General features: G+C 64.9%; 1 protein-coding gene across 3 annotated transcripts; it reads right to left on the reverse strand.

The window, feature by feature from the left end:
• Positions 1 to 1806: 1806 nt before the first annotated feature.
• Positions 1807 to 22642, reverse strand: Arhgef16 (Rho guanine nucleotide exchange factor 16). Of its 3 annotated transcripts, none has more exons than XM_042702020.1 (16): positions 22613 to 22642; positions 15914 to 16033; positions 13510 to 14112; positions 11291 to 11336; positions 10355 to 10524; positions 9105 to 9161; positions 8579 to 8739; positions 6264 to 6416; positions 6027 to 6156; positions 5420 to 5494; positions 5126 to 5218; positions 4099 to 4250; positions 3640 to 3828; positions 3171 to 3244; positions 2680 to 2781; positions 1807 to 2390 (listed from the first exon to the last, which is right to left on the reverse strand). In XM_042702020.1, the coding sequence occupies exons 3-16, from the start codon at positions 14092 to 14094 to the stop codon at positions 2251 to 2253; spliced, it is 2127 nt and encodes a 708-aa protein (XP_042557954.1). In that variant the 5' UTR covers positions 14095 to 14112; positions 15914 to 16033; positions 22613 to 22642; the 3' UTR covers positions 1807 to 2250. The 3 variants fall into 3 exon arrangements, with proteins under 3 accessions (XP_042557954.1, XP_042557953.1, XP_042557955.1); XM_042702019.1 differs by lacking the exon at positions 22613 to 22642 and adding an exon at positions 21661 to 21737; XM_042702021.1 differs by lacking the exons at positions 15914 to 16033; positions 22613 to 22642 and adding an exon at positions 21661 to 21724.
• Positions 22643 to 23260: the final 618 nt, after the last annotated feature.

The following is a 23260-nucleotide window of genomic DNA, read 5'->3' on the forward strand; positions in this document are numbered from 1 at the left end:
TGCTTCTGTTGGCCACCGGGGGCACTGGCGAGGCATGCCTGCACATGGCTGGCAGCAGAGGGAGCCTGGGGACCTGTGGGACAGTGGATGCGGTGGAAAGTTCCAGTGAAGCTGCACGCAGGTGGCCCTTGTCTGGCGCTGGTCCCCTGCGCTGCCGCACCCCTCCTGCTTCTGCCTCCCTGGGAAAAGTCAGGCCCTTCCCCTCCCCCCAGCCCCCCCAGTGCCCATGTGGAGGCTGGGCACTGAGGTCTGTCAGGATGAAGGCCTTTGTCCACAGCAGTCCCGGGCTGCCTTGGGAAAGCGCTCAGAGCGGCCCTCATTCCCCCCTGCCCTGCAGACCACTGGCTACTGAGCTGCCCCATGGCCAGCCAGGCTTGTGTGTGGGGTCTGGACACCAGGGACACTCCGGGCACAGCACAGGCCTCCGGAGAGTCTCTGGAATCACTGGGAACATCCATGGCCGCTGCCGGCTTCGACGCCAGCAGTGGGGAGAGGGCGTGGGCCTCGGTGTCCCTATCTGTAGGAGGTTCCATCCATGGCCCCGCTGAGGCCACCAGCTGACCAGGAAGAGGGCCGGAGCTAGATAGGTCTGCCCCTGGTGCCTGGCAGGTGACTGGTCCCCTCAGGCCCCTGCTGTGTGGACAGAAAGCCCCCGGGGCTCAACCCGGGCTGTCGGTCACCACTTACAGACTAAACCAAAGCAAGCAGAGCCACCTGCCCCGGGTGACACAAGCAAGGACAGGCTTCCGCCAGTCCCGGCCTGGTGGCATCATCTCAAACACGCGGTTCCAGTTACCATGCACTGGCAGGGGTCCATGGGTGGGCCAGCTGCTCCTCACGGACCCTGGGGGTCAGGAACAGAAAGCTACCTGCTAGCTCTTCTGCCAACTGGGGGGGGGGGGGTGTTATACATGCACACACACACACATCTTGTGCATGCACTTGCATGACCCTATGCATGTGTGCACACACCAGTGCACGTGCACACCCATGCACACAAGCCTATGCATGCACAGCTGTGCATGTGCACACCCATGCATGTGTACTCGCACCTCTGCATGGGCCCTCAGACCCGTGTGCACACATGCCACTTACACCCACCCATGCACACTCACACCTCCTCCTTACTGCCCAGCAGCTCCTGAAAAACCAGGACTTGCTCAGCATGGAGCTGGAGAAATGGAGGCTTGGGCTGCCCAGGGCCCCAGCTCCCAGGTCAACCCCAGGCTGTGGCTTTCCCGAATGCTGGCCCTGCCCTGTCCCACAAGGCAGCCGAGAAGTTAACTTCTGTCCAGGCTGGGCCTGCCCTGGCCCTACCAGCCACTGCCAAGGAGCCGCTGACCTCTGTGGCAGCCCCAGGGCGGGCGGGGGGGGGGGGCGTCTCTGGGAGTCTGTTTCTAGTCTGCACTGCCTGGGGGGGAGTGCACCCCAACTCTCACAGAATCTGGGGTGCGGTGGGATGACAGACTCCCCGGCACGTGCCGGGTGCCCACCCCACTCCAGCAGCAGCTCACCCACAGGCAGGCGCCTCCCACCCCACCGCCTGCTGAACGGAGGGAGGCGAGCTGCTGGGGGCAGGGTGGCCTCCAGCCCCAGGGCCGCCCCAGAGAGGGGCCTGCAGGCCTCCTCGGTCCCCGGCCAGACCTCATGGGCAGGCAACGGCCGGAGCACCCCCAGACGCCACAGCTGTCCCTGGCTGGGGCAGATGGGGCGTTGCCAGGGCCAGTCCCCCCCCCCCCCCACACAGACCCTGAGCTCTCGCTGCGACTCGTGGCTAGACTGCGGCCGCGTTCAGGGTTGCTGTGCACATCTCAATTTTAATGCCATCTGTCGTTTAAACCTCTGAAGCCCCAGCTTGCCTGCGGGCGCCTCCTCCCGCCGTCCGTCAGCACAGGGCGCCCGGCACGCTCTGGGCGCCAATCGGGCAAGAGGCCGTGGTGCCCACCCGAGACTGTGGTCCTCTGTCATGGCCAGCTAGGGCACAGCCGCCCCTCGGTGTCCAGCGAGGAGGGCGCACGGGGACCAGAAAGCTGGGCCCATCTGGAGCCGGCTGGGGCCGGCGCTGCAGGAGCCGTGCCCTGAGAACTGTCCTGGGTGCCCGCGGCCATCTTCCTTCCGCAGAGCGCACACAGCCTGCGCTTGGCCCCATGTCTGGGCGCACGGGGCCAGGGCAGCGCCCTGGGCACAAGGCCGCCGCGTGCGCGGGGCCGGGCGGAGCAGCGTCTCGGTCAAGGCTGGGTCTTGGGCCAGCTACACGTCCGTCTCCACCCGCAAGCGCTCCATCCGGCGGACATTGTCCTCCACGGCCACGCGGCTGGTGATGGTCTGGGCGAAGCCGTCGGGGAACCAACCCGTTTCTCCGTCCCGCAGCCTCTCTCCGTACAGCCACCCTGCAGAGCCGGGGCAGTGAGGGGCAGCGGGGGACGGCAGGCCCACGGGGCTCTCGGACGTGAGGTTTGCGTGTGGAGCTGCCCGCCCCTCCCAGCGTCACCCCAGTCCCGTGGGGGGAACCCTCCCGCTCAGGCAAGGCCCCGAGGAACTTGTTCTCGCTCATTCTGGTCATTTTCAAAGTTCTCGCGGGGTGGGGGACGGAGGAACACGCAGGTCCCCCCTGCTCGGCCACAGCGCTCAGCCTCCCCTCCCCCACCATTATCCCCCTCCCCCCAACCCCCCGCTCACCGTCCTCCTCCTGCAGGACCAGGACCACGTCCGCCTGCTGCAGCGTGATCTCATCCGCCTGCTTGGCGAAGTAGGCCTTGGTGATCTCCACCTGGGGCAGCTCTGGGGGGGGGGGGGGGGGGGGGCGCGGGAAGGCATCGTGACAAGCTTGGAACTGTTTGGGGGGGGGAGTCCTGCAGCCCCGCCCCCTGCAATACCTGCCCCTCCCCTGCCCATTGCAGCCCAGCAACCCCCCCCCCCCCCCCAAGACCCTGCTCTGGAGGCCAAAGGCCCCAGCAGTGGCAGAGTATGGCCGCCCTGAGCCTCCTCTACTCTGTGGCCTCCGCTTCCCCAGCTGTAGGTCCGGTGAATCTGCCCTTAGAGCCCAACAAAAAGGTAGAGTCTGGACCTAGGAGAGCTCTCTGAGGGAGGCCCAGTGCCTGGGGCCGGCAGGGGTGAGGCCCGGGGCTGGAAGCTGCCCCCTCTCTGGCCAGGCCCCGCCCCACACCCACCTCCTTTGCTGTCCAGGCCCTGCCACTGCCTCTCCTTGTGAGTGAGCGCTGTGATCCAACGGGCGCGATCGCTCCTGGGGGCGGACGGGAACGTGAGCCAGGCCCTCCCTCTCCCCCTCCATGCTGGGGCTGCCATTCTAACCTGCCTGCGTTCTGACCCCTGCTCCACCTTGCATTGTGGCTCCTGGGCGAGGTGTCCTACCTCGGGGCCTTTGCATGGCTGTGCCCTGGAGAGCACTGCCTATGTCTGCTGCCTGGCTCTCCCCTCCTCTGAGCTTCCACGTCACCCGATAATGACGAGGTTTCCTTCCCACACTCCATCCTTGCCTCGCCCTCCCGGGGTCTGAACAGCTCCGTGGTTCCTGCCCTGCATGCCCGGGCCCCAGCACACACGTGCCCGGAGGCAGGCTGTGGGCGAGGTGCTTGGAGCAGCGCCCGCCCCCCCACCGGGAGCTGCCACCCGTCTTACGCGGAGTCCGAGGACAGCAGGATCTGCTCCTGGCGACCCTCACTGTTCCGCAGCAGGGTCACCTGGAAGGGGTGGGGCACAGAGGAGCTGCGGCTGCCGCCCGCCGGCAGAGAGGGCTCCGCCGGCTCCAGCTTCCGCACCTGCACGTGCTCCAGCTGGGCGTAGTCCTGGACCAGGTAGCTCTCCTCGCTGTGGGGACGTGGGGAGGGGGTGTCGGTGGAGCCCCCTTCACAGGGACTGCCCAGACAGGCCCCAGGCCCGGGGGCAGAGGCCCGGGGCCCACAGAAGCCCTATGCTGCAGGAGCAACCTGGCCGGCCTGTATGGCACAGGGCTGAGTGCCAAGGTCAGCGGGCCTCGGGACACTTCTCTGCCCCCTGGCCTCTGTCTGCCCCGTCGCTGGGCCCCTGGCCTGGTATGTTCCCCTCCCCCCGTCCCTGGGCCCACGGGCCGGCGCCCACCTTTTCTTCTTGGTGATGATCAATACGTCACTGAACAGGAATAGGTAACACGTCGGCCGGCTGGCGATTTTCCTAAAAAGCCCAGTTTCCTCCACCAGGACCAGCTCCCCCCGCTTCAGCAGCCAGCGGGAGGCGGAGATCAGAGGAAGGGACTGGGAACAGACAAGTCAGGTGGGCAGCTGGCCAGCACCACAACCCCTGGACCCCTAAATGGGGTGCCCGGCTGGCTGCCAGACAGAGGGCCCACGAAGTGTGCAGGGGCTTTACACAAAGCTCGTGCAACTGGCTGACATGCCCTGGATGCCCAGCGGCCTGGACAGCTCTGTCCAGCCTCCAGCCAGGCCACAGGTTTGCTGGGCAGCTGCTCAACATCCCCGCGGGGCTGGGGTGAAGGCCAGGTTCAGAGGCCTGTCCTGAAACCAGCTGCCCCCTTCAAACAGGAGAGGAGCCGAGCACAGGTGCACATGTGCGGGGGGGGGAGGGGGGGGAGAGGGGGGAGGGGCAAATGCTCGACACCCTCACACCCCGTCCACCAAGCCCCCCTGGAGGCTGCCTGCCCTCTCCAGCTCTCACAGGCTCCACCGCAAGGCCGCCCTGGGCGCTGGGACTCAACGCACAATGCAGGACATCTCTGGGTTGACAGAGTGGCCAAGGCCCCAGACAGGAGGCCCGGGCAGGACCACACTGGTGGCTCGTTGAGGGCTCTGTGGCAAATGAGGCCTGAGCCCTTCTGACGGGAGGGGCCGCGGGCTGCCCAGGCCAGGCTAAGTACCTTGGCTCTTCCACAGGACCTGAGCCTCACTAAGCCTGGGCTGGTCCTCAGATCAGCGTCCTTGGGGACGGCCAGAATGCAATCCTGGGTGGGCAACGCCAGGGGCCTGGGCAGGGGGCTGCGGGGAGACGCTCAGGCCAGGCACTCCCCAGAGGCCCCTCTTTGCCCTCAGTGGCCCCTGACCGCAGAGGGAGGACTGCAGGGAGCGGGGGGGGGGGGGGGGGCTGGCAGGGGCCTGGCCCCGAGGACACCCACCTTGACCTTGCCGAAGTCCAGCTGCGTGTGCAGCGTGTACATCTGCTCCGTGCGCTCCATCCTGTGGGCTCCCTCATTGCACTCCTTCACCAGCTGCAGGCGTAGACATGAGTGAGCCGGGCCGGGCCGGCCCTGGCCTCGGCTTCTCCGCCTGCAGCGTGATCCCCGAGCCTCCCCAGCCTCGCACGGTGCTACCAGGCTGGTGGGGGGGAGGAGGACTGGGGGAGCAGAGGTGGCGTGGAAACGGGGGGGTAGTTCAGGCAGGGCGGGGCGCCCCACCACCTGACTCCTCACCTTGCTGATGGCCTTCAGTGCCCGGCTGGCGGCCTTGTACCTTTCAGGATGACCCTGAGTCTTGATGCAGAGTGTCTGGGAAAGACGCAGCAGTGAGAAGGGGCTCCCCACCAATCCCAGACCCTGTTGGACAAGCAGTGGCCCCCAGAAGACTCCTGCTGGGTGTCACCAGAGGCCCGCACGTCAGGCTTCACCATATCAAGCCAGATCGAGGGGAGCAGGCGTGGCACCCCACACCCCTGCTGCCCATCTGGGCCGTCTTCTCCCGCTGGAGGGAAGCGAGGGTGGAGGTGGCGGCCCCACCGCCAGGGCTCTAGGGGCTGAGGTTCCTCGCCAGACTGTGGGCAGCCAGCTGGGCTTGTACCACATGTACGCCTGGGTGTACAGGTACACGCGTGTGGACGCCTGGGTGTGCAGGTACACGCGTGTGGACACGGGCGCACTCGTGCATGTGTGCACTCGGCAGGCCACAGCAATCATTTCCAATCACTCCGACAGAGCCAGGGTGGAGGGGGCAGTGGGAGGGGCAGTGCCTGGCTGGGGGAGGGGGGCCTCCAGGGTGGGCCCCCACCGCGGGGCGTAGACGGGGGTCCATCGGGGGACTCACGTCGGTGAGGAGGGGCAGCCGGGTGACTCTCTGCATGGGGAGAATGAGGAAGGAGATCATGGGGAGGCCTCCGCACGCAGGCCGCTTCTCGATCTCCCTCAGGACCTCGCGGAAGGTGGCGTTGCTGGTCCTGCAACGGAAGGCAGGGCCGTCCCTTCAGCTGGGGGCGGGAGCCCTGGGGGCGGCCCACGCAGAGGTGGGGGGGCGGGGAGGGCCCCACACGAGGGCCGCACTCACGAGAGCTTCTGCAGAGTGCGCTGCTGGTAGACCTCGTTGGCGCAGTAGGCCACGTAGGGGTGGAAGTGCCGCTCGGCGTGCTCCTCCAGGATGTCGCTGATGTCCTCCACGCACACCTGCTGCTTGTGCCGCTGCTCCAGGGCCTCGAAGAACCTGCGGCGTGCAGGGGGGGGGGGGGTGAGGGCCTGTCCTGGAGGCCCGTGCACATGTGTGTGACGCAGACAGGCACGCACAAATGTGCGCCCACACAGGCACGTGAGTGTACACACACACATTCACATGAGAGGATCCACGCTCCTGGAGGCAGCATAAAGCAGGCGTGCGGCGGGCCAGATCTCAAGCTGAACGAGAGCGCGGGGGGCCGGCGCGCCGCAGTCCCACCGTGTGCTGGGAGCCAGGGCCCCTCCAAGACAGCCACCACCCGTGCAGCATCAGACGCACGCGTGGCCTGGACACGAGCTCAAGAGCAGAGGGAAGTTCCCAGCCTCCTAGGCCCCAAGGGGCCTTGCGGGGCTCCGAAGGACGAGGGAGGGGGCCTTCTCCAGGGACACAGGCCTTGCATGCTCTGCCAGGCGAGCTCAGGCCATGCTCCAGGGCGTTCTGAGGGGCGGCCCACGCAGGCCGTGAGGGCCCGGCTGGCAGACCTAAAGGGAAGGAAGCCCTCCGCTCCTCTCTGAGCCAGGCCTTGGACCGGGGTGGCGAGGACAGTGAGCTGATCCCAGCAGAGCTTGGCTCGGGGCTCTGCTAGTCTTGGCTGGACCAACAATGGCTGCCCGGGGGGTGGAGCCTTCTGTCTATCCTGCAGTCACTAGAAGGGCCAGACTCTGAGACCCGACTACCCCTCGAGGCCTGGGTGGGCCTGCCCTGCCCACTGCTGGACTTCTGTCTGTCTGAGAAGCCTCTTCACTGGCTGGGACATGACCGAGTCCCTAGGGGCCCTGCCGTGCCCTCCCTGCAACCAGGGACACTCTGAAGGCCTCTGCCCTTGGGAAGCCCTAGACTACGAGATGCTAGATCAGGACATCCTGTGGACGAGGTCAGAGAAAGCAGAGGCCCAGCTGCCTTCAGGCCGGGCCAGTCAGCTGACACACATGACTCTGGGATTTCCAAGAGTGGACCACCAGCCACTGGCCCAAAATAGCACTGGTCCCCAGGGGAGGCCATTGTAGAAGGCCAGAGGAGGCAGCCAAAGTCCCACCGGACACAGGGATGACTGGCCCGAAGCCTGTGGAGTCCGGAGGCAAACAGCCTGCTCCACAAAGGGGACCCCACCAGGGAGGCCAGATGGGGGCAGCTCCGAGTCAGAGGTGGGGAGCTTCTGACACCACAGCTCTAGAGGAAGCCCCCCCACCCCCCCCCGAGGGAGGACAGTCCCGGCCCCGCAGCTCCCGGCGTTGAGGGTGGACGCGCCCACAGGCAGCAGATGTGGTGGACTTGGGAGAGGCGAGGCTGATTCCAGCCATGTTCCCAGAGCTCAGCCTCGAAGCCTGAGCGCCATGACCCACCCACCTCAGGCCCACCTGGGCTGCGTCCTCAAGGAATTAGATGGACACAAGCACACACACACACACACACACACACACACACACGTGCACACGCGATCAGACATGTTCACACAGACACGTGTGTACGCACACCATGCACTGGCATGAGCACACACACGAGACAGCCACACACACACACATACACGCACGTAAGGCATGTATATAATGCTCTCGTGTAATGAATACACATGCCCATCAGCATAATGCTCATACAAGCCCACACACGTGTATAATACATGGACGCATGGGACACAATGTATACAAACTGCAGAAATGCACATGCGTGCAAGGCACATACGTGGGTACGCATGCATATGCACACGTGCACACACACCCCTCTGCAGGCCTACGGCTGCATATTTGGCCCATCCTCCACCTCTGGGTCCTGCAACCAGAGCACAGCTCAGCCACCAGACACTACTGCGCAGAACATGACCTGGGCTGAAACTTGAGGGTGCTCCTTGGCCTGGGGAGCGCCCTGTAGGCACAGCCTCCTTGTTAGGCGCGCCCATGGCAACGCCTGGCCAGGCGGCCATCCGCAGCCAGCACTGCGGAGCAGGCTGCCCTGTGGAAATCACCCACCTCTCCCGAGTACTCAGCCTGTCACCCAGGCTGGCTCCTGGAGGCTGCTCCTAACAGTCCTGTCCCCAGATGCAGCCCCTCTCCCCAGAGCCGGCTGATGCCTCCATGCTGACTGATGGGGGGGGGTGCTTCCCAGACGTCCTGCCTTTGAGAGGGGGTCTACATGGGGGCTGGGAGAGAGAGACTCACTTCTGGCTGGCGGCCAGCACGTCCAGGATGTTGGAGAAGAGGTGGTGGTACTCCATCTGCGTCATGGCTGCCCGCAGTTCTTGGGACTGCAGGAACTCGGCCACCAGGATGCTCAGGCTGTGCAGGTAGGAGTACTCAGACGTGAGAATCTCAAACATGGCCTGTGGCAAGAGCAGAATGGTGAGCAGCTCTGCCCCCGTGAACGTATGCTCAGGGCAGAGGAGCTGAGGGGGAGGAGGTGCTCTGGGCGGCAGGTGGTGGGGTGGGGGAGGACCAGGGATCCTGGGACAGCCCGCCTAGCTCTCCAGCTGAGCGGACCCTCCCTAGCTCCGCACTCTGGCTCAGCCGAGCCCCCATCCTGGCTGGCTGAGGCTTTGTGAAAAGACTCAGAGAATGGCTGGGCTGAAGCAAAGGCCACAACACTCAGCCAGCATGATGGACTCCAACTGGACGAGGACATCACTCTGCCCCCTAAGCAGGTGCTGTGTGGCTTCCATGGTCAGGACGCCCCCGCCGGCACCCTTACCTCCTGCCTCTTGCGCTCCTCCGGGGACAGCGTGTCTAAGATGCCTGACTCCACCACCTGAGGAGGGCAGAGGGCTGGGAGTTACAGATTGCACATCCTGGAATCGAGCCCAAGCCCCCCTGGGGACCAGAGCTGACGTGAGGCCGGAGCAGCCCGGAGGAGGCCAGGCAAAGCCAGCCCTGCCCAGAACCCCTGCAGCTGCCCGTGATTGGCTCAGAGCTGGCTGGTCCTCTCTCTCGAACCCCCAGGGAGAGCCGGGCCAGCCCAGGAGGAGTGACAGGTGTCTAAGGCAACACTCCAGGTGGGAGGATCTTGTTCCCAAAAATCTGCCCTAGTGGGAAGGCCGGAAGCCCACCCAGGGAGAAGAGTGCCGGGCAGGGACACAGGCAAACAGCACCCAGCAGGTGTGTGCATCAGGGTTCGGGGGCAGGACAGTGACATGGAGCCAGCCTGGTGGCACTGCCAGCGCTCTCCGCCCTTGGGGCCTGTGGCCCACAGGCAGCCTTGGTTAGAGCATAGTTCCTACAAGCTGTGGCATGCCTTGTCCCTGCAGAGCGGGCCTGGCCATGCTGGATCCGGGACCATCATGACTGCTCTTCCCCTCTCGACTAGACAGTTTGGCCACGGTGCCCAGGCTTCTTACCCAGCCAGGGTCTGATATCGAGCACCGTTTTGGGAGCGCAGTGTTCTGGGCCCCGCCCAGGCTGAGGGGCGGGAATGCACACGGATCCACACCCCGCAGACATAACACTCGTGTGCCCATACTCCCCTCTCCACCGGGCTCTGCCCTGCTGCGTGTGCCATAGCAGCGGCCCAGAGCATGGAGACAGCCAGGGAGGGGCGCCACAGTCCTGAGACAGAGGGCAAGCCAGTCAGCCTCCCTGCACAGCCACGGCCCTTCTGCTTTCCATCCACAGCAGTGCCCTGGGCTCCCACAGCCGGACAGGCTCCCTTTCCAGACATGAGAAGGAAAGCGGCTTGCCCTGGCATGTGGCTCACTGTGGAAGCCAAAGCGTGGCACTGGCTCCAAGCCCCGAGTCCCCCTGCTCGGCTAAATACCCCTCCTCCTCCAGATCCTCTGAACCTGTCCTCAGCTGAGGGCCCAAGGGGCCCGCACCACGTACCCTGCACGTCTGTCTGAGCAGGGGTGATGACAGAGGACCAAGCAGGTCCCTGACTGCCCTCCCTTCCAGTGACTGCAGGGGGCTTGTTGTGGCCTCCACCTGGCTGGCCTCTGCCATGGGCCCTACCTCCGGGAGCTGGCTCCAGGTGACCTGAGCGGGCCGGTAGCTCTTGACGACGATGGTGGTGTCCACTCTCCGGGCCCCCTCAGGGCTCGGGGGCTCATCCAGCACATCATCGTCGGACTCGTGGCTGGTGTTCAGGCCCCGCTCCCGGATCTCCTGGTAGAACCGGGGGTCTGAGGGAAGAGCAGAGTCACCGTAGGGGACAGAGCAGAAGGCTTTCTATGCTCCCCACTCCCTGACAGCACGGGACACTGCAGGGGCCCCAGGGTAGCTCCCCGCTGGCTCCTGTGGCCCTGTGGGGTCACCAGGAAGTCAGCTGGTAGCCCAGTGATGAATAGGCTGAGCTGACCAATGGGAGCCATGCAGGGACAGGTTATGCCTGGCCTGGGAGGGGAGGGGCCAAGGGGCCTCTGAAGGCCGGGCTTGGGGGGTGCTGGGTGCCACCTGGTGGCTCCGTCCCTGCAGCAGCCGGGAAGCTGGCCGTGAGCCCTGGAGAACTGCTCGGGCCTTGCTGAGATGGTCGAGGAAGACTTGGTCCTCGCTCCTGGCTGTGGGCATCCTGCCAGGACCACGGCATCATGGCACACCTCTGAGGTTGGGTGGGGGCACCCGAGCCCCCAATCCTTCCCAGGCCTCACGGCCTCCACCTAGCCAAGCGACTGCAGTCTTTAGCAGGTGCACAGTGGCCATCCCTGCTCCCCCGCCCCCCAGCCCCCAGAGTGGGCCTGGAAGATGCGCGCAGAGTGCACCCCACGATCTGGCCTCGGTTCCACTGGGTGCTCACGGGCGACCCTCCTCCCGCGTGGGTTGCACGGGAAGGAGGAGATCTGGTAGTGATAGTCACGTTGCCCCCGGAAGGACTCTCAAGCTCCCCGGCATCATCCAGACCAGCTTCCCCTGACAAAGGGCAAGGCCTCGGCGGCCGCAGGAGCTACCTACCGTCCTTGAAGGAGCCCTTTTGTGCACGCTTCCGCCCCAGGGTCTTCTGCAGACACAGAGACACAGACCATCAGTCGGGGTGGGGGACACGGGGATCCCACGATGGGAAAGAGCTTGGCTGAGCACACAGAGGGGGTCCAGCTTCACCGGGGCCTCTGGACTGCCAGGCAGAGGCCAGGACCAGTGGGAAGGGTGGAAAGGGCTGGAGCAGGCAGAAATGGGGACCGAGGCCGGGCAGATCCAGGCAGGCCTCCTGGTGGAGGGGGGACCCATGAGATTACAGGAAGGCTTGGATGGAAGCCGGGACAGGCAGAGGGCCAAGGTGGGGCCGTGGGGTAGAACCTGGGGTGGTAGTAAGAACAGGCCAGCTGGTTACTGCCTGATCTCTGGCACTGGTCAGGTAGTGCACAAACTAAAGGAGCCCAGCAGAAGGGACCAGGGGGCCCAGCCTCGGGGGCCTCACCCCAAGCTGCCCACCGAAATTGCAGGCCAGCAGAGGGGACAAGGAGGCTGAGCCCCAGGGGTCTCACCCTGAGCTGCCCACTCAGAGCCCACTACTTGGCCAGGACACCAGGCTTCGGAAGGTCCGGTTCCAGGAAGGCAGAGGCCGGTTTCTGGTTTCTCAGAACCAGTTGGGGCCTGAAAACTCCCCTTGCTGGTTGGGGAAGGGAGGCGCTCCCAGCCACACCTGGCCCGGCTCCCTCAGCACCTGGGGCCGCCTGGCCACCTCCTCCCAGCCCTCTCCTGGTCCCCCGGCCTCCCTGCTTCAGCCTCCTGCCCAGCCTGGGCCTGAGCAGTGAGGAGCCGCTTCTTCTGCGCTCCCTGCTGGACCTCGGCACCCCCACTGCGTCCCCTCCGTCCTGGGGCTCCCCAATGATGGGGCCTGTACCCCAGAGCAGGGCATGCCCTGCAGCTCAAGAAATGAGCGAAGGTGGGGTCATCAGGGAGCGAATGATGGAGAGGTTGCAGGCCTGGCCCCGGGAGGCAGACGGTGCTACCCTTGCAGCTGGGACGTAGGGGCCCACTGTGGACATTCCACTAGTGTTGGGGTCTGGTCATCTCAGGTGGGCAGAGAAGGGCGCTGGGGTCACAGGCCCCACCTTGGCCTCCGGCGAAAGCCCAGGGCCTGTCCAGGTGGCCCTGCCTGGCAGCTGCCACCTTCACACACAGTCTCGGCTCCTTCCAGGGTCCAGCCAGGGCCCAGGGCCAGGAGAAGTGGACCCTGGGCCCAAACTCTGTGCCCCCTGCTCCTGGAGTGCACCGCAGGACAGTTGTCAGACAACCCCCTCACCCACGGGAACCGGGGGGGCACCCGGGCGGGCTGAGGGAGGCACTGTGGAGGTGCCCAGGCAGGCTCTCCTGTCCTGTGCTCCATGGGAGCCTGAGCCACCCAGGCCCTGCTGCACCCCGCCCAATAGGACCATGCAGGATAGGCGGGGCCCTAAAACCCTACAGCCCTATTCTGGAGATAAGACACTGTGCCCAGGGGCCAGACAACTCTCTCTCAACACGGCCTTCCTGCTAGGGCCTGGCCCTCAGCTACAGAAAGCAGGTAACTCAAAGGGTTCTTGAGGCATGGGGTAGAGCCCCGAAAGTCCCCTCCTTCCCCCCCCCCCCACACACACCCGGGCTGCAGTAACTACTCCAGGGGGGATGAAGGCAGAGCCTTCCCAGCTTCAGGGCCTGATAGGGAAGTCTGGGAAATGGACAGAATGGTATAGGGGTAGACTCCTCCAAGGCTAGAGATTAGGGCTCTGCCCACCTCCCTTCTCAGTCGGTCAGGAGCCCCCTGGGCAGGGCAGGCCGGGACTGGTCCTGGCATTGGACAGGGTGGGTCCAGCTCAGACTCAGAGAGTCGCCAGGGCCCTGCTGTCCACTCTGGATGTGGGTGGGGATGTGATCTGCAGGCAGCCAGATTCTTGACCCCGCTGAGCCTCTGCAAACCCGTAGGACAGGGTGCTGGCCCTCACTGCTGGCCTCTGGGCTCAGCCAGAACAATCTGGTCAGCAGCCTGAACTCAGTAGGGCTCATTCACAACAGCCACCAAGATGAGGGAGGAGGAGAGCCAGCTGGGCACCACCCTGCCCCTCAAGCCCCCGGGCTGAGCCAGCTGGGCACCACCCTGCCACTCAAGCCCCCGGGCTGAGCCAGCTGGGCACCACCCTGCCCCTCAAGCCCTGGGCACCACCCTGCCCCTCAAGCCCCCGGGCTACCCTTACCTTGTTTTTGGCTGGACAGCGGGCTGACGGCTGGCTGGACTCCTCGGCTAGAGCCTGGAGCTTGGAGCTGAGCTGGACGGCGTCCCCCTTACCGCCTGGTGGCCCCAGGCCCTTCATTGCCGCCCGGTAGGACTGATTCCTCAGGTTGCGCTTCAGCATTCCCCTGGGGCCTGCGTCCATGTCCATGTCATCCAGGGAGAAGCTGGGTGCCGGGAGGAGCTGCGGGTCCCTCCGGGCCGCCTCCTTGCTGAGCATGGCTGCCCCAAAGCTCTGGTGTCGTGCTGGGGTCTTGGCTTTGCTGGCCACGGCCAGGCTCCTGGGGATGAGCTGCTGGGTGCCCATCTTGAGGGCCGCGGGGCTCTGCGTGCTCAAGATAATAGGCCGCGACTCCTTGTCCTCTGTGGACGATGCCGGTGGCACTGAGGCCTCGGGCTCGAAGGCAGCATTGGTCCTTGCCCTAAGGGAGCCCCGGACCATGGGGAGACCAGATGCGGGGTTCCCATTGGCATCGAGCTGCAGCTCGGAGTGGAAACGGTATTCCAGGAGCTTGTCCTCCAAAGAGCTGTCCGAGTGCCGCTGTGACATGCTGGGCGGCTGCGGGGCCTGGGGGACAGAGGTGAGGGGGTGAGGGGGGCCTCCCCCCATGGTTCTCTGGGACGCCCATCCTTAGCACCTGCCCTGTGCACAGCCCCCAGGACACAGCAGGCTGGGGATATAAGCAAGCGTGGAGCTGGCCGTCAGATCAGCCTGTCCCTGGGCGCGTCCCTGGGAGACGCCACAGCCCACCGGAGCTGCACAGGGAGCCAGGGACGGCTCACCCCAGCTCCTGCCCACAGCTCATCAGAGGACGGAGGCCGAGCCCCTCCTGGGGTTGTGGTAGCCACTGGCTCTGTGCTGAGGGGCGGGGGGGAGGGGGTAAGACTGTGGTGGAGCTCAACCTCATTCCATGCCCGTAGCACACATCAAGTCCTGGGCAAGGACAGGAAGAGACAGTTGAGTCCTGCAGACCAGGACTAGAAAGAATTCTGGCCAGTTCCCGATGCCACCTGGTGGGCACAGGTCTTCTAAAACCACTTTATCAGAGCCCAGGTGAAGACGATCCTATTTCCCTGATCAGATGACCGACGGTGACCCCAGCCCTGCCTTCCTGGTGGTCCCCGAGGAAAGCTGGCTGGCTGGCAGCCCCGGGACACAGCAACCTAAGCCTGGCTGCTTCTCCCTTCCATGGCTGGGGCACACCATCCACACCACCACGACTGGCGATCAACCCCCTGCCTCTCCATGGTGGCCACATGCCCGCACTGGAACCCGTGAGCTCGGGGTGGGACTGACAAGCCGTCTCAGGAGCCATGGTGGGCCCGGTGGCGGGGACCGGGGTGGGTGTGGAGCCAGCCGGGGACTGAGGTGTTTACAGGGTTCTGGGACCGGAGCCACAGCCAGCGCGGCTGGGCAGGAGCCTTACAGCCGCCCCTGCAGCATGCAGTGCCCCTGTGGGCCACCAATTCTCACCCATGGACACGCCGGCCAGTCCCACCGGGCAGCTGTGTCCCCGAAGCCCAAGCCCACCCCTTTGTCTTCTCCACTGCCACTGACGGGTCGCTGTGCTCCTGGCCTGCAGGGTGCTTGGCCCCAGCCCTCCCCCAGCCCCCTTTGACACAGAGCAAGGTGGGAGCAGAGCAGGCACAGGACTGGGTTTTGTCAACGAGGAGAAGGTGGTTAAAAGGAACATGTGTCCTGTTTATTTTGGTCGGTCGTGGGGCTTGAACTCTGGGCCTGGGCGCTGTCCCTCAGCCCTTCAGCTCAAGGCGAGCGCTCTACCACTTGAGTCACAGCGCCACTTCTGGTTTTCTGGTGGTTCACTGGAGATAAGAGTCTCATGGACTTTCCTGTCCTGGCTGGCTTTGAACCGAGATTCTCAGATCTCAGCCTCCTGAGTAGCTAGGATGACAGGCAGGATGCGCTGGCACCGGGCCGGAGGCAGAACCTTAAAGCTGGGTGTGAGACTCACCACCATGCCAACCCCTCCATCCTCCCGCATCCGCTCTCCGCAGCACCCCTCCCTTCTGGCTCAGGAACAGAAACCCAACGTCCTCAACGATCAAGGAACACCACCGCTCCACCCAGGCCCTAGTGTGTAACACGGACACACTGAGGACACAGCTACCTCCTGAAGGCGTCCAAAAGGGGCCACACCAGCAAGTATCAGGGCCAGGCTGAATCCAAACTGCCTTCCTCGTCAGACCAACTTCTGGTCCTCAGGCTGCATTGACGGCAGAGATACCTGGGCACTGGGGACCTCGGCAGGATCCAAACCCCCCAAACTCACTGAGGTTACCCCACCCCACCCCGCGCTCCTTTTTAAAAATAGCAACGGGGAGTGTAGATGTTAAGATGTGAGTCTCACCAGGTCTGATGCTGGTGTCCGGTCTCAGATGGGGTGACGGGCAGAGTCGGGGGTCCACATCAGTGGGGAGGCTGTGGGCTGAGTGCCAAGCCACCACAGCCTTGCTATTTCCTGGTGGACCTAGAAAGGAAGGTTCCCCAGGGCTACTGGCACCTCTTCGAGCCCAGGGGTGACCGCGGCTTTCGACCTGCAGTGTCTGGAATTGAGGGCTCAGCAGCTCCCAGCCCTAGCCTACCTTCTCCCCCGCCCCCCTCCCCAGCCTAGGAATCTCTCCCTGCAGGGTGGGGCTGGCCCTACAGCTGAGGCAGCTGTGGGCCACCCAGGAAGCTGGCTGGCGGTCCCTGCCCAGCTCCTAAAGCCACCAAGCTCTCCCACTGCACAGGACATGGTGCCCTGCTAAAGCTAAAAAAATCCGGTCCCAGGAAGGCACACACGCTGGCTGAGGCCGGGCGGGGGAGGGGCTGGAGCCCTGGCTGTCTCTGAGGGCGCATTCCTGAGGACATTCCAAGTCACAGGCTGAGGACAACAGAAGCCACACCAGGCCTTCCTCCCCTGGGAACTCCAGTCTGGGATGAGGTGCTGCCAGCCGCGGGGGCTGGGCTGCACCCTCACAGGGCAAGCGCGACAAACCAGTTGAGTTCCGACTTCTACCATCTGAAGACGCCGAACTGCCGGGCTCAGAGGGCAGCCGTTTAGCGGGGGCACACCAGGTCGTCAGAAAGCACAGGGGCCCAGCTGCTCAGGTACCTCATCTCCTACCAAATAAACATCTATCGGCTTTCTCTGAGCCGGTGCCCAAGGCCCAGTGGGAGGCAGCCCCACCCAGCAGAGGGCAAAGTCTGCTCCGGGGCCCAAAGGTGCCCAGACGGGAACCTGTCAGGTGAGCCAGGGACGAGGCGTGACCTCCAGTCCCCGCAAGGCACCACACCCACGGGCCTGGGGCTCCACCTGCCCATGTCCCCCCTGGGATGTGGGCACCTGCCCCTCCCCCAGGAGCCAGGAGCCCACTGGGTGCTCAGCTGTGAAGCTTTCAACGACATTAACGAACTGCGTGCACAGATTGCTCACAGAGCACAGAAGGTCATTTTACGGGTTGGGTGGTCGGCTGACCTCCCTGCCCCCTCCCAGGGCTGCCCTGTCTGCAGACGCCATCACTGCCGGCTGGCACTCCAGCTCTTCCTGGCTGTCTCTGAACACGGCCTGGGCCACACAGCCCTTGGTGACGGGAGCCTGAGGCCTGGCCTGCCTGTTAATGATTTCCCTCAGTTCCACAGCCCATTCTCCTCTGTTAACTTCCCCCAGTGTTCCGGTTTCTCATGCACACATTCCATGCGCTTAGGAAGCACTTTCTGCTTCCGGGCAATGCCCTGGGCACAGGCCTGGTCCTCGGGCCATCCAGGTCTCCCCCTTTGTGTCTTTCTACGCTGGAGCCTGGGCCTCGGGCCTCATCCCTCTCCATGAGAAGCACTCCTGGGCACTGACCTCAGGAAGGAGGAGGACAGATCTGAGTGTCTGAGAATGTCTTCCTTCTTCGCACCGCCTGGTAACTATGGCGAGTCTAAAGTTCCTGCTGAAGATTACTTTCTTCTAGAATCAGGAAGCATTTTCCATGTCTTCAGTGGTACTAAACAGGCCTCCCGAGTCCTTCCAGGCTCTGGGGAGATTCGGGCCCCTCCGTGTTCTTCACTGGCTCAGCGAGGTGTCACACTCACACACACACACACACACACACACACACACACACACACACACACACACACACACACACACACACACACACACACACACACACACACACACACACACACACACACACCGGCTCTGGGGAGATTCGGGCCCCTCTGTGTTCACTGGCTCAGCGAGGTGTCTGGTGGGATTCTTGATCTGCTGGCTCCGATGGTCTGGGCTGTGCTGTGTGAGGCTTCGTATCATTTCTTGGGTAATTTCTCTCAACTCTGTTTTCTCCTTCCAACCTCTGAATTTTCTCCCAGTTTCTTACCTTGTGGTCTTCATGCTCTACAGAGGCCTCTCACGCCCTCCCGTTGTTTTTCGGTCACTGCATCCTGTTCTTGCCTTATGGATGCACAGCTTCTATTAACCGAGGGGAAAAGAATTGCTCTTTCTTGTGCATGTTTCCTCTGTTGGCTGGCCACGGGGGCTTGGCTCTTTGCATGCATGCGTGTGCATGCACACACGTGTACACACACACTCACTCTCCTGTCAGCCTCTGTCTCAGGCTCAAGGCTCTCCTCAAACACCTGCTGGGGACAGTTAGCAGTCTGCTTCTGTTTTCTGCAAGAGGGAGGATGTGTGCTCAGCCACACACTGGGAGCACAGCTTCTGTCCTGTAGGAGATCTGTCCTGCAGAGTATCCGTCCTTCAGGCCCTCCGGTCTCCCATTCCATCGTGCGTGTCTGGCATCTTTCCTCCAAGCTGACTGGCGTCTGAAGAGCATTCCGTCCGTTCTCACTGGGACACCGGCAGAGCCAGGCCAAGAGCGGTGTCTCCCTCCATTGTCCCCTGCAACAGGACCTACTACAGTGCAGCCGGCGCCCCACGAAGTCCCCAGGCCACAGAAGCAGAGGATACTCTCAGAGGGGGCGGCCCGGGTTCTCCCAGGTGGAAGCTCCTCCAAAGAGACACACAGTCGTGAGGGCTCGGCACGCATCCCTCTCTCCCCACAAGTCTGGGAGCCCTGGGGGGCAGGGCGATTTCCTGTTCATGTCCCCACTAACAGGGGGGCAACTCCTGAGCTGAGGGGCTGATGTGTGACACTGGCGCTGGCTCTGCCCTGGTCTCTGCACCCTGGCTCTGTGTCTCGAGGAAGAAGCCCGGCACTCTGTGAGAACTGACCCGCGTGAAGTCTTGGCGTAACATAAGCAGACGCAGGCCAGGGTGGCTCCACAGAGGCTTACAGGCCCGTGCGGGGGCATCTGGGGGCTGTCTTCCTGCTGCTTCAGTTCAGGGGGTGGGCTGGAAAGTCCCCTTCCCCAGGATGGGTGCCTTGGAACCCACGCTATTGTCCCGTGGGGCAGGGAACAGAAGGTGGGGTCGGGCGGGGTCTGCCTCTGGATGCCTCAAGGCCCCCCCCCCCCCCCCCCCCCCCCCCCGTGAGCCTGCCAGTGTTGAGCGGCCTGTGCCTTGTATGTCTGGCTATATGTTGGATCCGGCCTGAGGTAGGCAGGCTGCTCTGAGCCCAGCTCTCTAGTGATTCTTCCCAGCAGATCAGCTTCCCAAGCCCCGGCGGGTACTCACACCAGCCCTTCCGCTCCCCTAGGAGCCTGATTTCCCTGCCTGAGCTATCACTCCTTAAAGCTGCTCATCTCAACCCAAATTACCCTGAGTGGGGTACATGGGCCCCTCCGGGAGCCTCCCTCTCCAGGTCAGGGCAGCCCCGCCCTGGGCATTTCTGCCCTAGCTACCCTATCTGGGGGAGTTCAGCCTCTCCAGCCCCAACCTACAATGGCGCCCTTGTACTCGGGTAATTCTGCCTGGGCGAACCACATCAACTGGGGGCAGGATTTGGCTTTGTAAAGCACAACACACACCAACCAGCACCACTGGCAAGATGGCCAGGGGCTCAGCCTCAGTGACTCTCACCCTGGATCGGCTTTGCTGGGCAGGGGACAGGGTGACACTGGCGGTGGTCACCAGTCCTGGCATCCTGTGACGTGGCCATCTTAGACATCCACAGTGCACAGGATAGCCCTACAGCAAAAAAGGCAGCCAGAACAAAGGTCTGTGGCCACTAACCTGAGTCTCTTCCAGTGGTGGTGGGGGAACTCAGCGGGCCTACCCAGCCCTGGACACACACACCCAGCCTGTGGCACCACTCACGGCTCCCAGTCCATTCCAGGTCCATCCCACGGACCTGGGCCCCATTGCAGGCCGGGCTGGCATGGCCGTGCCCACACCTGGACAGGAGGCAGGCTCTGCACAGCCGTGTCTGTCCGTGGTAAACCAGTGTCCTTCAGTGCTGTCCCACCCACTGTCTTTGACCCTCTCCAAGCTTCTGGAAACGCTTCCTTCTCTGACAGGTGAGGAAAGTGACCTGCTGGGTCAGAACGCTGGCCAATGAGAACCAGGTAAGGTGCCAGGTCCCGCTCTGACCTAGATGACTGTCCCCAAGCCAGGTACCCCCGGCAAGCAGATTCCAGACCTGTCCACCACGATGGGGACACACAGTCACCTGAGCACTGAAGTGCCCCCGGCCGCACGGAGCCGGACACTGACCAGATCCACTGACCAGATCCAGAAACCGAAACCAACACTGCCGCTCTCCCCCCCCCCCCCCAAACGGGCAGCCCTGCCCCACCCAAATGCCAAAGCCAACTCCCTTCCGCAGGCACAAGCTGTGGGGACCCTGGCCGTTCACCACTGTGCCGTTGGCAGCTGCCCCGTGGGGTGCTCCTGTGGAGCTAACGCCTGAGCACCCCTCTCAGCAAGGGTCCCGCCCTACAGACATGAGGGGGAGGTGTGGAGCGCTGGGAGTGGCTCAGGCCACCCCACGCCCAGCTCCTGTGACTTAGGCGCTGAAGCCACCCAGGACCTCTCCCCTCCCACCACGGCTGGGTCCCCGGCTCTGGGCAGTGCTCCCGAGTAAAACCTCCAGTTCTCTCCTTGGACCCCGAGCAGGGGCAGGGATGGTCTGGCTTGTGTCCCCCGAATGGAAGGTGCTCAGTAGCTGACCCGGCCCCTTCAAGAGGCGCTCGCATTACCTCTATTTACGGATGAGCACACCAAGGCGGGAGGCTTAAGTGACTCCTACTGAGCACCATCCGAACCCCAGGTCACATACGGAGGCCCTTGGCCAGGGTGGCCTCAGGGAAGAGAGCCACCAGCAGCCTCTGAGACCCTCCCACCAGTCCAGCAAATGCTAGGCAGGACCTGGCCCCGATGGCTCCATGAGGACCTCCACACCCCCATTTAGTCGGCAAACAGGCGGAGCAAAGCAAGGAAAGGGACCCTTGTGCCCCTTACTAGGGAGGCTGGCTGGGGCCGTCCCTACCCCCTCCCATTTCACACGGGTGGAAACTAAGGTTCAGAGGCGGGGCCGGTGTCCAGGCTGGTAAGTAAGGGACCCACCCACGGCTGTGGAAGCAAACCCTGCCCCTCCGGGCGCCCGAGGAAGCCGCGCCCCTCCCCCTGCGCCAGGGTCCGGGGAAGGGAGGGCGCGGGGAGCCTCGCGTGCCCCCTTCCCCTCTTCAGCGCTCAGGCGAAGCAAATACCCCGCAAAACGCGGGGGTCGCTCCCGCCTGACCTGGGGATTTCCAAGCGTCCTAGCGCCCGCCGAGGGCCTCGCACCCCGCGCCGGGGGAGATCTCCCTGCGCTGTGAGGCTCCCGCCAAGGGCCCCGCGCCGGGGGAGATCCCCGTGCGCTCCGAGGTTCCCGCGCCCGCCAAGGGCCCCGCGCCGGGGGAGATCCCCGTGCGCTCCGAGATTCCCGCGCCCGCCGAGGGCCCCGCGCCGAGGTTCCCGCGCCCGCCAAGGGCCTCGCGCCGGGGAGATCCCCGTGCGCTCCGAGGTTCCCGCGCCCGCCGAGGGCCCCGCGCCGAGGTTCCTGCGCCCGCCGAGGGCCCCGCGCGCCGCCGCAGTTCCCAGGGCCGGCGAGGGCGGCGCTCTGGGCGCAGGGGCGGCGGCTGGACGCCTGCGGCGGACCCCGGGCCGCGCAGGGTGGTCCTGGGCCCCGGGCGGCGCCGGGGTCCCCGCCGGCCCCCGAGGCGGCCGCCCCCCCGTCCCCGGCTCACCTGTCCTCCAGGTCCGCCGGCGCCGCGGGGCGGAGCAGCAGCAACGCGCCGGGCAGCCAGGCGCGCGGTCCGGCCGGCGGCTCGTGCCCGCCCTCCCCGCCCTCCCCACTTCCTGTGCGGCCCGGGGCGGGGCGGGGCGGGGCGGCCCGGGGCGGGGCGGGCCCAGCCCGGCAGGTGGACTCCCGCGGGGCGGGGCGTCGCCCGGGCACCTGCGGGGCCTCGCCTGCTGGCCACGCCTCCCGCGTCGCCCCTCCCGAGCGGGCCCGCGCCCACGGGGCCGCGCGCCGCGGGGTTGGGGGCCGGACGGCCTCGGCTGCCCCCGGCTGCCCTGCGCCGCGCCGGCCACCCTGCCCCGCTCCCTGCCCTGGGCTCCCCCGCCGGCCTCCTCCTCCAGGAAGCCCGGCCTTCCGCATTCTGTGAAGCGGGGCTGCGGGCTCACCACCGCCCCGAGGGGCCAGGCCGACGCCCCCACACCCCGCTTCACCGAGGAGGGCCTGAGGCCGGGAAAGCAAGACGCTAGCCAGCGGCACAGCCTCCCCGGAGCCCTGCGGGCGCTTGTGCCTGGCCTGGCCTGGCTCTCGGTCCACCGCTCCCGGTGCTGGGGAAGGGACTGGGTGCTGCGCAGGCCTGGGCCACACGCGCACAGCAGTTACCTGGGGCAGAGGGACAGAGACGCTGCTGCCATGCATGGTCGCGGCTCGCACGGGGGTGTGAGCGAGCCTGGCTGGGGCTGTGGAGAGCTGGAAGCCCCCGGGCTGTGCCGCCAGGAGCAGGGGCAGGAGCAGGGCTGAAGGAGCCTCTCAAGGCCGTGGCTGCTCGGATGTGGCCAGTGTGCTCTGATGGGTGCCCCCTGCCCCTAGGAGAGGGGAGGGTGCAGCCAGCGCGGGGCAGGTGCCCGCTCCAGGAAGCTGACGCCATCCTGCCTGGACGGCTTTGAGCTGGGGCTACTCACCTCCCGGGTCGGCGGTTTCCTGTTACAAGTCGCGGTGTACCTGTTCCTCGGCCCTGCTGTGTCATCCTTGGCCATTCTTGATAGGACTCTGAACACAGGTGGTTCATGGACTGCACAATGACGCTCCCAAGAGCGTCAGAGCGGACCCAGCGCGCACCCTCTCCTCTGTCACCACAGCTCCTCCTGCGTGTCCAGCTCACAGCAGGAGCCTGGTGCCTGGGGACTCATGGCTGTGGCCCGGGGTCCCAGAACTCTGCCGGGAGCTGTTGTGCGTGCCAGTCCGCTTTCTGACCTTTCAGGAAGGGGCTGTGGCCAGGTGAGAACAACACCCACAGTGAGCTAGTACCTGGGTCCCTGGCCGACCCTGACCTCGGCACGGTGGTCAGGGCGCTGTCCAACTAGGAAGCAGAGCCTCCCCTTACCAGCACTGGCTCTCTGGGCCCAGAGGATGTTTGGGGATCTTTGCATTTTCTTGGGGGCTGGTGTGTGTGTGTGCGGGAGAGAGAGCATGAGGAGGGGCTGTCGGACACTCTTCTCCTAAGCCCTCCACGTGTTACCTGAAGCCCAGTTGTCTGGAGGTGTGTGGTGCCCACCCCGGGGTGCAGGTGGACACTACCTCATGCCACAGGCTAGCCACCATCTTACTGA

The sequence above is a fragment of the Dipodomys spectabilis genome, unplaced genomic scaffold (assembly GCF_019054845.1).
Source record: "Dipodomys spectabilis isolate Male_0828 unplaced genomic scaffold, ASM1905484v1 ptg000299l, whole genome shotgun sequence".
In the NCBI taxonomy this organism is placed as follows: Eukaryota; Metazoa; Chordata; class Mammalia; order Rodentia; family Heteromyidae; genus Dipodomys; species Dipodomys spectabilis.

Excerpts from the sequence above, each read along its gene's own strand:
- Arhgef16 (XM_042702020.1), bottom strand. The coding sequence starts at position 14,094 with ATGTCACAGCGGCACTCGGACAGCTCTTTGGAGGACAAGCTCCTGGAA. Across the intron at positions 3,829-4,098 it reads ATCATCACCAAGAAGAAAAG|CGAGGAGAGCTACCTGGTCC; the intron begins GTGGGCGCCGGC and ends ACGTCCCCACAG. Across the intron at positions 2,391-2,679 it reads GGTCCTGCAGGAGGAGGACG|GGTGGCTGTACGGAGAGAGG; the intron begins GTGAGCGGGGGG and ends CCGGCTCTGCAG.